Below are 16,569 nucleotides of genomic sequence, written 5' to 3'. Positions count from 1 at the left end.
GACACAATCTCTCCTCATACGTCATTCCTGCCATCCCAGGTATCAGCCTGGTGAATCTTCGCTGCACTCCTTCCATGGCAAGAATGTTCTTCCTCAGGTAAGGCGACCAAAACTGCACACAATACTCAAGGTGCGGTCTCACCAAGGCCCTGTACAACTGCAGCAAGACATCCTTGTTCCTGTACTCGAACCCTCTTGCTACGAAGGCCAACATACCATTTGCCTTCTTAACCGCCTGCTGCACCTGCATGCTTACCTCTGCACTTCCCCTTCTCCCAATCTATTGCCATTCAAATAATAATCTGCCTTCCTGTTTTTGCCACCAAAGTGGATAACCTCACGTTTATCCACATTATAGTGCATTTGCCATGTTTCTGCCCAATCACCCAACCTGTCCAAATCGTACTGGAGTTTCACGACATCCTCCTCGCAGCTTACCCTCCCACCTAGCTTTGTGTCGTCTGCAAATTTGGAGATATTACATCCAATTCCCTCGTCCAGATCATTAATATATATTGTGAACAGCTGGGGTCCTAGGACCAATCCTTGCGGTACCCCACTAGTCACTGCCTGCCACTTGGAAAAGGTACTAACTTGGATAGAGAACTTGTTGGCAGACAGGAAGCAAAGAGTTGGAATAAATGGGTCATTTTCCGAGTGGCAGGCAGTGACTAGTGGGGTACCGCAGGGATCGGTGCTAGGACCCCAGCTATTCACAATATATATTAATGATCTAGACGAGGGAACTAGATGTAATATCGCCAAGTTTGCAGACGACACAAAGCTGGGTGGGCGTGTGTGCTGTGAGGAGGATGCCGAGAAACTCCAGTATGATTTGGACAGGTTGGGTGATTGGGCAGATGTAGTATAATGTGGATAAATGCGAGGTTATCCACTTTGGTGGCAAAAACAAGGAGGCAGATTATTATCTGAACGGCAATAGATTGGGAGAAGGGGAAGTGCAACGAGACCTGGGTGTTCTTGTGCACCAGTCGCTGAAGGCAAGCACACAGGTGCAGCAGGTGGTTAAGGCGGCAAATGTTATATTGGCCTTCGTAGCGAGAGGATTTGCGTACAGGAACAAGGATGTCTTGCTGCAGTTGTACAGGGCCTTGGTGAGACCACACCTTGAGTATTGTGTGCAGTTTTGGTCGCCTTATCTGAGGAAGGATGTTCTTGCCATGGAGGGAGTGCAGCGAAGATTCACCAGACTGATACCTGGGATGGCAGGAATGACGTACGAGGAGAGATTGGGTCGATTGGGCTTATATTTGCTAGAGTTTAGAAGAATGAGAGGGGATCTCATTGAAACTTATAAAATTCTAACAGGACTAGACAGACTAGATGCAGGAAGGATGTTCCCGATGGCGGGGGAGTCCAGAACCAGGGGTCACAGTCTAAAGATAAGGGGTAAGCCATTTAGCAGAGATGAGGAGGAATTTCTTCACCTAGAGAGTGGTGAACCTGTAGAATTCTCTACCACAGAAGGCAGTTGAGGCCAATTCATTAAATATATTCAAGAAGGAGTTAGATATATTTCTTAAGGCTAAAGGGATCAAGGGATATGGGGAGAAAACAGGGACAGGATTTGGATGATCAGCCATGATCTCATTGAATGGCGGAGCAGGCTCGAGGGGCCGAATGGCCTACTCCTGCTCCTATCTTCTATGTTTCTATGACTCCACGGCAGTCTGAGCAGGGCAAGTGGTGGAAAGTATAGCCAGGTGGGGAGGCTTCATTTAAGGGTAAGGTGTCATCACCCATCAACCATGTTTCCGTCAGGGCCATGATATTGATGCAGTCATCTACGATAAGCTCATGGATGGCAAGGGCCTTGTTCGCAAGTGAAGTAGGTGAGAACATTGCAGATGTCCTAACTATAATCTTCCAATGTACTCTCGATTCAGGAACCATTCCTTTAGATTGGAAAATTGCACACGTCACTCGCTTTTAACAATGGTGAGAGAAAGAAACCAGGGAATTGCAGATCAGTTAGCCTATCACCTATAGTCGGGAAATTACTAGAGTTCATAATTAAGGATAGTGACTGAATGAGCACCTTGAAAATTTTCAGCTGATTAGAGAGAGCCAGCATGGAAGGCCATGCCTGACGAAATTTTTTGAGGTGACTAAAGAAGTGGGCAGGGGAATGTCTATGGTTGTTATTTATATGGCCTTCCAGAAAGTATTTGATAAAGTCCTTCATAAGAGACTGTTAGCTAAAGTTGAAGCTCAAGGAATTGAAGTTAAATTATTGACCTGGCAGGAAATTGGGTGAGCGGCAGGAGACAGAGTAGGAATAATGGGCAAGTACTCTAATTGGCAGAATGTACCTAGTGGTGTCTCGCAAGGATGTGTGTTTGGGTCTCAACTAATCACTGTATTTATTAACAACTTAGATGATGGGGTAGAAAGCCACATATCCAAGTTTGCTGATGACACAAAGATAGGTGGCATTATAAGCAGTGTAGATGGAAGCACAAGATCACAAAGAGATATTAATAGATTAGTGAATGGGCAAAACTGTGGCAAATGGATTTCAATGTAGGCAAATGTGAAGTCATCCACTTTGGACCTAAAAAGAATAGAACAGAGTACTTTCTAAATGGTGAAAAGCTAGAAACAGTGGCGGCCCAAAGAGACTTTGGGGGGGGGGGGGGGGGGCGGCGGGGTCTATGTACATAGATCATTAAAATGTCATGGATAGGTACAGAAAATAATCAAAAAGGCTAATGGAATGCTGGCCTTTATATATCCAGAGGACTAGAAGAGAAGGGGGTCGAAGTTATGCTACAGCTATGCAAAGCCCTGGTTAGACCACACCTCGAGTACCGTGAGCAGTTCAGCGTGCCACACCTTAGGAAGGATATATTGGCCTTGGAGGGAGTGCAGTGTAGATTTACCAGAATGACACCTGGACTCAAAGGGTTAAATTACAAGGAGAGATTAAACAAACTAGGGTTGTATTCCCTGGAATTTAGAAAGTTGAGTGGTGATTTGATCAAAGTTTTCAATATATTAAGGGGAACTGATAGGGTAGCTAGAGAGAAACTATTCCGCTGGTTGGAGAGTCTTTCACTAGAGCGCATTGTCTAAAATGTAGAGCCAGATTTTTCAGGAGTGAATTTAGGAAACCCTTCTACACGCAAAGGGTGGTAGAAGTTTGGAACACTTCTGCAAGGAAAAGACTTGCATTTATATAGCATCTTTCACGTCCACCGGACCTCTCAAAGCACTTTACAGCCAATTAAGTGCTTCGAGTGGAGTCACTGTTGTAATGTGGGAAATGCGGCAGCCAATTTGCACACAGCAAGCTCCCACAAACAGCAATGTGATATTGACCAGATAATCTGTTTGGTATGTTGATTGAGGGATTAAATATTGGCCAGGATAACTCCCCTGCTCTTCAAAATAGTGCCATGGGATGTTTTACATCCACCTGAGAGCGCAGGCGGGGCCCCAGTTTAATGTCTCATCCGAAAGATGGCACCTCCGACAGTGCAGCACTCCACTGGAATGTCAGCCTAGATTTTTGTGCTCAAGTCTCTGGAGTGGGACTTGAACCCACAACCTTCTGACTCGGAGGCGATGGTGCTAGCCACTGCTACAAAACTACAATTGATGCTGGGTCAATTGTTAATTTTAAAACTGAGAATGATAGATTTTTGTTAACCAAAGGTATTAAGGGATATGGGGCAAAGGCAGGTATATGGAGTTAGGTCACATATCAGCCATGATATCACTGAATGGCAGAACAAGCTCAAGGGCTAAATGGCCTACTCCTGTTCCTATGTGTATTCTTCATTGCATTCAACCAATTATGTAACCTTTGCTTAAAAGTTGACAAGGTCTCTGCTTCACTAATTCTGGCAGTGAATTCCACAGCACGCACGCACACACGCTCTCTCCGGCTCTCTGTCCCAAGTCTCTTGCATTTAATCTTATATATAAAAGTTCCTCATTCCACACCCCTAAACCACTGAAAACAGTTTATTTCCATCTACTTTGTCCCATCCTTTCATAGTTTTAAACACCTCTATCAAGTCACTCTAATCTCCTGTTATAACAAAAAGTGGGTTGGCATAAACATATTGCAGCAAAACATCAAGTCTGGAAGAGATAAAGCATTTTCACTGTTTGACAATAGATTGCAAAAGTAATTTATAAATGTTGAGATGGATCAGGTTCTGCTACCCAGGACCATCTGGTTATAGATATCAAATTTTGCAAAAGGATCTTCAGGTAAAGCAGTTAAATTCTCATAAAACACCTTTATTGAATTATTGTCACTTCAATAACCAATTTCAAGAGCAGGTCCGAGTATTATCTGGGTACCACTTGGATTAAATTACAAAACACTAATACTTCTATTGTCTCATCTTCTCCTTCAAAGAAGAAATTCATTTTAATGTATTGGTCCTAAGGCAAGCATCAACATGAAACTACAGCTAATCCAGTACCATTTATTGGCACCACTGTGGCTACCTATTAGGTATTCAAAGAATGAATGAGGGGAAAAAGTTTACTTATATTCAGTAATGTTTCTCCTATTCTTTGAACATAATTTATCCTTTATATACATAGAAACTAGGAGCAGGAGTAGGCCATTCGGCCCTTCGAGCCTGCTCCGCCATTCAACGAGATCATGGCTGATCATCCAAACCCTAGCACCCGGTCCCTACACCGACAGCCATCCCACCCAAGCCCTATCCCCGTAACCCCACGTATTTAATCCCCCCTAACACTAAGGGCCAATTTTTTTTTTATCATGGCCAACCAACCTAACCCGCACATCTTTGGACTGTGGGAGGAAACCGGAGCACCCGGAGGAAACCCACGCAAACACGGGGAGAATGTGCAAACTCCACACAGTCACCCGAGACCGGATTTGAACCCGGGTCCCTGGCGCTGTGAGGCAACAGTGCTAACCACTATGCCACCGTGCTGCCCGTCCCATCACTTCTGCCCGTCCCTCACATTGTTTCCAACACTTATCTAGAGTACTGTGATCTCTGCATGCGGTGGGAGGTTTTATGCAGTATTATTGGAAGAACACCATACAAAACATCTTATAAGGAGCACCGTTCTGGCCCTTCCTCTCTCAATGGATGATAGGTCTATTTAAGATATATGAAGGATACATTTAAAAGATGAAGATTATCTCAGACAGAAGGCATTACAAACTTTAAAAAAAATGATGGGGGAAAAAATTTGGTTGCTTTGCGCCTCCCATTAGCGCCGTAAAAGGGCACAAAGCAACTAGCGCTCGGGAGCGACGATGTTTGTGCCGCTCGCGAAATTAACCAGACATTTTGCGGCAGCGCTAAACACTACCGCCACAATCTCCTGCGCCCACAGATCATGACGTCAGTTGAGCGTGCAACGTCCTGTTAGCGCCCCGGACCGGATATTGAGTGGCGACCCCTGCCTTACCGCCTGCCGCTAGCAACGACAGGTTAAGGGGAGCGTTTTGCAGTCAGGAAGGGACAGGGGAGCGCTATTTAAAGGCGACCGCTTCCTGCCTTTTTTTGTCAGCGACGTTTTTGCAGTACGCATTCTGAGAGACTCTCTTCTGGAGAGATTCAACGCTGTGTGAAGGAGTTTTGGGTACTGAGCAGCACTTTGCAGGTTCATTTTGATTTGATCTTCCTTGCATCGATTTAGAAGAGACTATGGGGGCTGCACTCTGAGCTCTTTCCCTGGGCCTCTCCATTGTTCTTTCCAGCAGATTTGATGTACTGATCTCCAAAGGCCGAGATTCAAGGCTGCAATGAGCAGGGTGTGGATGGAGAGCAAGATCGACCCTCCCCTTTAAGAACTGGCCGGCACCAGTGTGTCTGTGTTCCATTGCTGACTGACATCACGCGAGCTTCGCCAGCGCTCTGAGGTAGTGCCTTGCTCCTTGAGGTGTGCAGCGCCTGATTTAGCACTCCAATCACCAGGGGCGATAGAAGCCAAATTTGCAGTCGGAGGCGATAATTAGCGCAGGCGCTCAACTTTGCGACCGGCTGATAATTGCACCCCAAACAGGGTGATACCGAATTTCTCCCACTATGGGTTTAGTACTTTATATTAAAACTACTTATATATCCCTTCCAGCATGCTAAAGTGATGCATGGCTAGCAGGAAAGGGGTTTGAAGAACATTGATTTGCTGCGGTACTCTAATCTAGAGTCGATCTCTGTCACAAGGGGTTATTTGGGCAAAGTAAATGGGGCTAAAGGATTCTGTAGGAAACAGACATAGCTTTTCTGAATACTAGAAGACAGTAACAATAACTGCCATCTGGGCTGAATTTGTATTTTCATGAGGTGACAATGTACTAAAAGAACACCAAGTTACTAATAGACAATTTTGGTCAAACCAAGTCCTAAATGCAGCAAGTAATTTACTTGTATCTGGAAACAATTTTTCTCCTTAAATATTATCGGTCACAGGTGAGTCAGAGCTTTGGAATCAGGATCTTTGTGACATTGGACAAAAGAAATGCAATCTTGAGAAGTCTTGATCTTTTATTCTGTTCCTGAAATCATTAGATTTTCTATCCAAGACAATTGTTGACACTGCTTTCATGGTCAGGAGGATCAGAAGCAAACTGGTAAAGCCTTATTTCCTTTACTAGTCAAGTGTCAACTTAGCTCAGTGGTAGGACACTTGCATCGGAGTCACAAGGCTGTGGGTTCAAGTCTCACTCCAGTGACATGAGTACAAAAATCTAGGTTGACACTCCAGTGCAGTACTGAGGGAGTTTTGCACGGTCGGAGGTGCTGTCTTTCGGATGAGATGTTAGACCCCATCTGCTCTCTCAGGTGGACTATTTCAAAAGAAGAGCAGGGGAGTTATCCCCAATGTCCTGGCCAATATTTATCCCTCAATCAACATCACTAAAACAGATTATCTAGTCATTATCACATTGCTGTTTGTGGGAGCTTGTTGTCCACAAATTGGCTGCCGAGTTTCCTACATTATAACAGTGACTGTACTTCAAAAAGTACTTCATTGGCTGTAAAGCTCTTTGTGATGTCCGGTGGCTGTGAAAGGCACTATATAAATGCAAGTCTTTCTTTCAAGCTTCACTGTTGGACTTGAGCACATGATCTAGGCATTATTGGAGGCGTTGTCGCTCGGTAGACATAAAAGATCTCATGCACTATTCGAAGGAAGGCAGGGATGTCTGCAACCAACACCATCAAAATACAAACATATTAACTGGTAATTTAGCTCATTATTGTTTGTGGGATCTTGCTGGCTGCAAATTTGAGGAAAACATAATTGTTACAGTATCTGAAAAAATATGAATGAGGGAAGAATGCCTTTAATATTTTTCACAAAGTTTGCAGTAGGATATTATGAAGACAGTAAAGTAGTTCTGTTACATACAAGATAGGTGATGAATGTGGAATAATTAATCTGAAGTATTGATACAGAAGGATTAAAGCAAACATGTTCTGGGATGTGAATTGCTCCTCTATGTGATTGGATTCATGAAAATATTTTGCTAGCTGCCAAAGCTCTGGCATTACCTATTTATAAGTCTGCTTTTACAATGCAGCAATTCCACTCCTATGAAAGTGTGAAAACGTAAATCAAAGTTCAAATATGGGGCAGCAATTCTGAACATAAGCATGTAGACTCCAATAAATGGTTAAAATGCTATTTACCCGGTCATCACTTCCAAATGCAGTTGCCCAGACACAGTTAAGAAGGAAGGAACATCAAAGAAATGAGAGTTATCATTCTTTTCAGCTGTTTTGTTTGCAGGCTGTAACAAAAAAAATAATTATGCAGCATTTAACATTTAGTTTGTAACTATCTTATAGTTCTTGGTGCTTAAATTATAATCTACATTTGGTGGATGAAGGATGTTATATTTGCATCTTTTGCATGTGAAAGAATTCTCCTTATTTAGGTCTCTCTCAATAAATAGTTCTCAGCTCTCCACTACCTCTCTCGACCCCTCCAATATCTGTGTTTAGACAACTTGTCCCAACATCCAGCCTTGGATGAGCTACAATTTCCTCCAGCTAAACAATGGAAAGACCACAAGCCATTGTCTTAAGTCCCCGCCACAAACTCCATACCTTCATCACCGATTCCATACTTCTCACTGGCCACTGTCTCAAGCTGGGCCAGACTGTTCACAACCTCTGTATCCTATTCAACCCCGAGCTGAATTTCCAACTCCATCACAATACGGCGCACTTTCAGCTCCGTAACATCACCCCTGCCTCAGCCCATCTGCTGCTGAAACCTTCATCCATCGCTTTACCACCTCCAGACTAGACTACCCCCAATGTTCTCCTGCCTGGCCTCCCACCCTTCACCCTCTAAACTTCAGATTATCCAAAATACTGCTGCCTGTATCTTATCCTGCACCAAGTCTCGCTTATCCATCACTCCTGCCCTTGCTAATCTACATTGGGTCTGGGCCCTCCAACACCTCATGCTTAAAATTCTCATCTCGTGTTTAAATGCCTTCATAGCTTTGCCTTTCCCTAGCTCTAACATCCTCCACCCCCCCACCCCCAACCTTCTATTCCTTCACCTGCCTAGGCCCCACACTCTGGAATTCCTTTCCTAACCCCCTCTGCTTCTCCAGCTCCCTTTCCTCCTTTAACACCTTGCTCTGACCACTTCTTTAACCAAACTTTTGGCCACCCCTGCTAATAACTCCTTTTGTTGTCGTCTTTTTTTTGATTACATCTTTGGAGCGCGCTGGGGGCATTTTTCTGTTAAAGGCGCTAAATAAATGGAAATTTAGTGTCGTAAATTCAAGTTGTTTTTCTTATAAATTGTAAATACAAGTAGAAATCCTTAGAGTCATCTTTATTTAGCTGCACCAGAGCCAAGTTCTAATATGACTTTGTTTTACCATTATCCCAGCATCTGCAACACTAAATACCCAGCTTGCCCTACTCTGTAATTATGCAAGTCTCAGAATGCCCTTATAAGAAATAGGAGGAGTAGGCCGTTTGGCCCTTCGAGCCTACTCCGCCATTCAATAAGATCATGGCTGATCTTCTACCTCATCTTCACTTTCCTGAACTATCCCAATATCCCTTGATTCCCTTAATATTCAATAGTGAGAATAAGTGAGCCATTTTACATGGATTAATTAAGATTTTTTCTGCAGAGATGTTAAACTAGTTACTAATACTTTCATTCAAAATTAGGATTTGTCTTGCAGACTCGGCTACTTAAAACCAAGTGATTTAAAAGCGACTGTAGGGATATACACCGACAATGGAACACCCCCCTAAATAAAGTGTTTTTTTGTCAAAAGCCATGTACAGTATTCAGTGCAATCTGCTGAATGGATGTGACAGGACTATGCAGGCCAACAGAATAATCCTTGCGGCGTATCCACTTCAGAGAGTTGCTAATATTATTGATCACAGGTTTTCCACAGCAAGTCTTTGCAGTGTTTGCCTACATGAAACAAATACGCTTCAGTAACAAAAAAATTTAAAAGCCTTCCAAGCTAATGCAAAAAAATAATCCTAGTGACAAATGTGCAACCCTTTCGTTTACTCCAATGATCCCACTGCATCGGTTTTACTAAAATGAATACAAGGCTTCATGAACGAGCTGTATTTATACAATCAAGCGCACAAACAATATTTACTTGGGACTTATTTAATAGTATCATGTGCACTACAGTCACAATGCTACAGGAATGGAACCTCACATACTAAATGCTCAGTAATTTGTAATACATTATTAAATAAATTGTAATGAAGGGTTCCTACCCAAAGCATTAACCCATTGTTTGTCTTTTCAGAAGCTGATGAACATACAATGCATTTTGAGTGCTTCCTGTTTTTAAAACTAGAAGCTGGTTAGCCGGAATAATAAATATGGCAAACATGCAAGTTTTCTGCCACATTTGCACTCATTCAGCCAAAACCAAGCAGCTTAATTTTAACTACAGCATTGATTTACTGCCACTAACGATGGTGCTAAAATGGTGCACAGTTGTTATGCTGATTCTTATTAAAAACATGCTGCTACCATCTTGTGGCAACAAAGGATCACTGCAAGATATCTAGCACCTTGCTTCTCAGACACATACATTTTCTTACATTATTCTTGCAATTGGTGAAGCTGTAAAATAGTTAACTCTGATCTGTACTGTATTCTGTTGAAACCTAAAAACTAGTATCAGTAATGCAAGTTCACCTACTTTCACAAGTTGATTTCAAACAACCGATTAATGATAAACATGTCAAAAGATGGTGTGCGAATAGCAATGCTGTCATATTATGAAGAATATGATAACAACAGCAAGTTTCAATATCCTAAAAGAGAAAATAGTTTCTCTCTATCTACCCTATCAACTTATTTAGTCATCTTAAATACCTCAACTCGAACACCCCTTCAATCTTCTTTTCTCAAGGAATACAAGTCCAGTCCATGCAACCTGCCCTCATAATTTAACCCATTTAGCAAAGGTATCATTCTGGTGAATCTGCATTGCACCCCCTCCAAGGCCAATATATCCTTCCTGAGGTACAGTGCCCAGAACTGCATGCAGTACTCTAAACAGGGTCTAACCAGAGCTTTATATAACAGTAAAGTAACTTTCCCCCTCTCCCCAGGAGCCAATGTAGGTCAGCGACCACAGGGGCGATGGGTGAATGGGGCTTGGTGTGAGTTAGGATACCGGCAGCAGAGTTTTGGATGAGCTGAAGTTTACGGAGGGTACAAGGTGGGAGGCCGGCCCAGGAAGCATTAGAATAGTCGAGTCTGGGGGTAACAAAGGCATGGATGAGGGTTTCAGCAGCAGATGAGCTGAGGCGGGGCAGAGACAGACGATGGAAGTGGAAGTCGGTAGTCTTGGTGATGAAGAGGTTGTGGGGTTGGAAGCTCATCTCAGGGTCAAATAAGACACCACGGTTGCAAACAGTCTGGTTCAGCCTCAGATAGTGACCAGGGAGCAGGGTGGAGTCGGTAACTAGGGAACAGAGTTTGTGGCATGGACTGAAGGCAATGGCTTCGGTCTCCCCCATATTTAATTGTATCCCTTTGTCCTACTCGTGTAATTTAGTTCAAAGTAAATTTCCGGAGTTTATTTTCTTGTACATCTTATAAAATCACCTCTCAGCTTCCTTTCAAGAGTGAACAGCCCCAGGATTTCCAGTCCTTCCTCCTAGGCAAAGGATTCCTGTGCACGTTAGGGTTTGGCTTTGTGGCTCTTTCCTGCACTGCTTCCAGGGCTCGTTTCTTGCTAACCAGAATTAGACACAATACTCGAGATGAGATCTGACCAAAGCACGATAGAGTTTACACTGCGGCATCCTGGCTTGGATTCCACTGTTTTGGTTATACAGTTCAACATTCTATTGGCTTTGTCGATTGCAGCTCTGCATTAGTTGAACGCATTGAGCGTCAAGCTTACTAAGACTCCTAGGTCTCTTAACTTCATCCTTAGTTATTTCTAAACCACTCATGGAATATGTTTTTTTCCCCCATTTTACCTTCCTATGTCTGTGGCAAAAGGGGCTCCAACATGGCTGTCCATGGCGCAGAGAGCATTTTTAAGAAGTATATTCTCGTAACGTGTTGTTTAAAATACTACTCTTTTCTTTAAATCACACAAATAAAGCAAACTATAGGTGAGTTATAGATCATATGCAAAGTTTAATTGTAAAATATAATTCCATACATGGTACACAGTAACTTTCATTGTAGAAAAAGTTATATAACTAGTATAGAAATAAACGTTTATACGCCCATATAAAATATTCTATATTGTGATAATTACTAATTTCCTCATTACACTAGCAAATCTGGTGTAACCCAAGCAACTAGTGCCAACTTACAACCTTCTGGGTGAAACTCAGCGGGCAACACCACTTTTCGTGCAATACCCAAAAATAATTCAATATTAATATTCAATTTTTCTATCTTGTACAGTGATGTGAAACTAAGGGGGAATTTTATCAGGAAAGAGTGAGTGGGTTTGGGAGCAGGTAGGTGGTTAAATGCGCTGAAATTGACAGCGTATCGGGAAGCTGGCTTCAACCCGCCAGCTTTTGTATTTCACTCGAGCGCGTTAGGCTGTGAGCAAGAAACCCCCTCGGGAGAGGAGAGTTACCAATTTAAAGCTATTAAGAGGTAGTTAAGAGGCTATTAAGAGGGGTTTTTTTTTTTTTAAAACGAGTTTTCAACTTTAACTGTGTGCACAGGAATCCCAGGCAATTGGGGGGCGGGGCTGAACAAATGAGGCAAAAAAAAATTGCTTAAGTACTGAGACCTCACACCTGCTTCCTTGCCTAAGGGAAAGGCTTTTGCTCACAGCACTTGTTGAGAGTTTGCTTTCAGTACTTTGCAGAGGATTTCTACAACATTGGCAGTTACTCTCACTACATTGGAGGATTGTGTGTCTGATCTCCACTTTACATCTGCCATATATCAGACCCACGAGTGCCGCTTATGCTGTTTAACCTTGGACCTCAGATGAGCAGCACCAGCAGCAGACTTCTCCTCATCGACCTGCCGCTCCAGAGGCTAGGGGATGAGCTCATGGGTGCAGCTCGCGGAAGGCAATACCCCCAACACAGGGTATAGAGGCAGAGGATCAGCTTCCTGGGCATGACTGAACACCAGTGCCTCAGGTTATTGCGTCAGCTCGTGGCAGACATTTGTAGCTTGCTGGAAGAGCTGCTACCAATTGGACCTGGTGGACACGCATTACCAGTGGCTGTCAAAGTGACCACCGCCTTCAACTTCTTCACCTCATCTCCTTCCAGGGATCTGCAGAATTTCGCAGTCAGCCACCCACAAATGCACTACACAGGGCAGGCAGTTATGTACACTTTGCCACCGATGAAGCCAGTTAGAATGAGCAGGCGCTCGGATTTACAGCGCTGGCTGGCTTCCCACAGGTGCAGGGCATCATCAACTGCACACGTGTAGCGATCAAGGCACCCCAGATCACCCAGGAGTGTTTGTGAACCATAAAGGCTTCCATTCCATGTGTAACTCGTCTGTAACCATAAAAAGATAAACATGCAGGTGTGTGCAAGATTCCCAGGAAGCTGTCGTGATTCATTCGTCCTGCGCCAGTCCACCCTTCCTCAGCTCTTCACACCTCCGATCAAACTTACCAGCTGGCTGCTTGGAGACGAGGGGTACCTACTGAAGACGTGGCTGATGACACCCTTGAGGAGCCCAAGCAATGAGGCCAAAGAGCGCTAAAATCAAAGCCAAATGATGACGAGCTATGTAATAGAGCAAGCAATCGGATGCTGAAGATGCGCTTCAGATGCCTGGACAGATCTGGAGGAGCCCTTCAATATGCACCAGCCAGGGTCTCCAGAATGATCATGGTATGCTGTGTTCTGCACAACATAGTACAGCAGCGAGGACTGGAGTTGCAGGAGGAGCAAGGCGCAGAGCCTCTTTGGAGCAGTAACAAGAGGTGGAGGAGGAACTTGATGTGGACATGGCACCAGCAGCGGCGCATATTGCTGCCTGGGATGACCGCATAATGGCATGATTTAGTTAGGTTGCACCAGTGCACCCATCTGGCCCCCAGATGCTGAACCCACTTTCCACCCCCCCACCCCACAAAGCAGTCCTACAATGCCCAAACCATTCCTTTCAGACACCCATTGCTCAGTTAAGTCATGTCTTTACCATTCATTACAAATGACAAGGCCACTTGCAGGCAGCAGGCAAAAATGGACAAGACGAGAAAGTGGTGCAATGAAATAATTTTCTGTGCCTCAAAATTTAAACATAAACTTGACAGTGCAACATTGGCTAACACACTTTTGTGCATACCCTTGTGCAACCACTATTCTTTCACCTTCCTCGTCCTGGCATTTCTACACTGTGCAACCCATGTGGCTTCAGCAGAGGTAGAGGCAGGCTATTCACTTCCTTGCTCTGACTGCTCAGATGCTCTTGGCCGAAGTCCTCTGGATTTTCGAGCCCGAGGGCCAGGCCAAAGACTGCTCCACCTGCACCTGTACAGGGGCAGACTTGGCCATCGGAACAGGAGGCAGCATGTGGGGAACAACTGATGAGAAATGGAAGCGCTTTAAGCAGAGTCCCCACTTCTATGATCCCTTTCGCCATCACCTCCATCATGGCCCACCCACACTTCCCTGCTAGCAATGAGCTGGAGAACACTTTGCTGCACATCAGTGGGGTGATGAACGGCCAAGGCTAGGTTTTCATCCATCCAGTTAAGGTGGCGTTCAGAGTGCGCAAGCATGCATTTGTTTGACTGCCGCATTTGATGCTCCATGGAGGTGTCCACCCTTTCCATGGACGAAGAGATCATAGCCAAGGCCTGCGACATCATGCCAGTCATGCTTGAGATGGACTCCTCCATTCTCTCTGCAAGCGTGCACATCTTGGCTGGAAATCCTGCCAGAGCCTCAAACATTTTTTTGCTGCTCCTCCAGAATCAACCTCTGTCGACGATCCCCGAGGTTCAGCATCCAGCTGAGCAGAGCTTGGAGAGTCATCCGACGAGGACTCTCTACTGCTGTCCCTGTCTCCACCATCTGCTGTTGCTCACGTGATCTGAGCGACACTAGGTGACAACACAACTATCTGACTTGATGGTCCCACCGATGTGTGCGAATCGTATCTGCGCTGGTGCACGGCGGCATGCGTCCCGGGACTGTGCACCCTCAGAGTTAGCGCTCTCTTGAGGAATCATCATCTTCCACTGCTTGTTGAACACTTAATGGGCCTGTGGGAGAGTAAAGACGCGAATCAGAACAGTCATAGTAAGACTGTTTTAAGTGAGCATTATGCATATGATCATCTCACTGGCTGCTGACATCAGGTCAACATGGGTGACTGTTGTATGCCATGTGGCTGTGATATTTAATTCTGTCACAAGGTAGCTGGGAGCTCCCGGTCTCTCCATCTCCCTCCGTCATGAACGCCGACACTCCACTTAGCTCGAGTGCCTCCTCCTCTGCAGTCAGCGTGGCGATGACTGGAGGGTGACCTCCGGTTCTCTGCCTCTCCCTGGTGTCGTGATCTCTTCACCTGCAAGGAGGGAAACAAGAGACCTTTGAGTGAGTCATGGAATGAGTGGAATGGATGGATGGGCAACATCTGTAGAGGGTGACTATGAGGGAGAGCTGTGACATTGCCTTAAGAGGAGGGTGAGTGTTAAGTGGTGGACAGTCAGATGGGGATGTGAGGAAGTGCATAAACAGAAAGGGATGGGCGCACCTGCAAGGTACGTTGGTATGAAGAGTGCTGTGCAGGAGTCAGCTTGAGAAAGCAGAGTGAGGGGGTTGGGGTGACACGCACATCAGGATGTAGTTGAATGTGGCATTGTACTCACCTTTCCCGACCTCATGGTCATTAAATTTCTTCCTGCATTGTATACTCAACCGTGTCACCACACCCATGCTGTTCACCTCCGCCGCCATCTCCAGCCATGCCTTCTTTGTCATTGAGGCTGGCTTCTTCCTCCACCTAGCAGGGAGCTAAACCTCCCTGCGGGCCCCAACACCTTGCAACAGGAGGTCCAGGGAGACATCACTGAAGCGAGGGGCAGCTTTTGTACGTTGCGACTCCATTTTTTGTCTTCAAGCAATTGTTCTGCACCTCCACAAACCTTCAACTGTCATCTTTGCAGTTTTCCTTTAAATACTTCAGCTGAATTGGATCCATGCATGACGTCATCACGCCCGCTAGCATTAATTGGCCGGGAAACCCAGTAGTCAGATGCAAGTGCAGTGGCTTTGTTTAAAAGCCACCGAAATTTTGGGGTTTCCCATGTGCTCCAGGGCTCCCCCGCTGCCAGCACGTCGGACAGTGGAAACTCTGGCCTAAATCTTCACAGCACCTTTCACACAATTACATTTTCCAAGATGCTTTACAGGACCACTCGACAAGCAGGAAGTGGGACAAGTTGGTGTATGTGACCAAAGACATACATATAAAGAATGGCTACGTGGGCAAAGTACCTAGAGCTAAGCTGAACCTGTAAAATTGTACCCCAGCAGGACTCAATCATTTCAGACAGAAGGAGAGAGAAAAAACTGGCAAGAGAGTGAGTTCTGATATTTCTCTCGAATGATAATGTTGTGAAATTTCATTATACCTAATCAATATTACCAGTCATTATTCAACTCTGACTTATTACATTCAAGAGTGATTCCTTAGCAATCTTTTCAGACCATTGGCATCCAATCTACAGTTGTGAGAGAGATAACTTAAGACTTGTAAGTTTGTAGGTCTTGCTCATGAAATTAATTGGTTACTATATGGTTTTCCAATGTATAGACATCGGTACTCTGAGAAATTTAGAAAGAAACACTTGTGTACAATATCACAGTGTACTTAATTTCTAGTTCTAAGGAGTACTTACTTCAACTTGGAAGAGCTCTCCAGCTCCTTCACAATCATTTGATGTTATTATGGGTGTGTGTATGTGAACAAATCCATTATCCTGTAATTTTTTTAAAAGTTAGAAATAATAGTTAATACACAATCATTTAACTCTGTTCTGCACACTACTAGAAGGAATTTTCAACAATAAGACAAATTTTCTCCACATCCGTTGAAGAAAAAGCCTCACTCAATTTG

At 44.4% G+C, this 16,569-nt stretch overlaps 1 protein-coding gene across 5 annotated transcripts in view; it reads right to left on the bottom strand.

Annotated features, from left to right (window-relative positions):
* Positions 1-16,569, bottom strand: part of nars2 (asparaginyl-tRNA synthetase 2, mitochondrial) — a 147,119-nt gene that overhangs the window by 98,937 nt on the left and 31,613 nt on the right. For 3 of the 5 annotated variants that reach the window (XM_085998905.1, XM_085998903.1, XM_085998906.1), the window contains exons 5-6: positions 16,352-16,432; positions 7,662-7,762 (exon numbers count right to left, since the gene is read on the bottom strand). In XM_085998905.1, coding sequence (XP_085855031.1) covers positions 7,662-7,762; positions 16,352-16,432 — 182 coding nt within the window. The remainder of the gene's footprint in view (positions 1-7,661; positions 7,763-16,351; positions 16,433-16,569) is intronic. The other 2 variants (XM_085998904.1, XM_085998907.1) reach the window with 2 other exon arrangements.

Source organism: Somniosus microcephalus, chromosome 10, assembly GCF_052327205.1.
Source record: "Somniosus microcephalus isolate GS21.2 chromosome 10, FLI_Smic_1.0, whole genome shotgun sequence".
Taxonomy (NCBI): domain Eukaryota; kingdom Metazoa; phylum Chordata; class Chondrichthyes; order Squaliformes; family Somniosidae; genus Somniosus; species Somniosus microcephalus.
The sequence above is the reverse complement of the archived record's forward strand: the minus strand, read 5'-3'. Positions and strand labels throughout refer to the sequence as shown.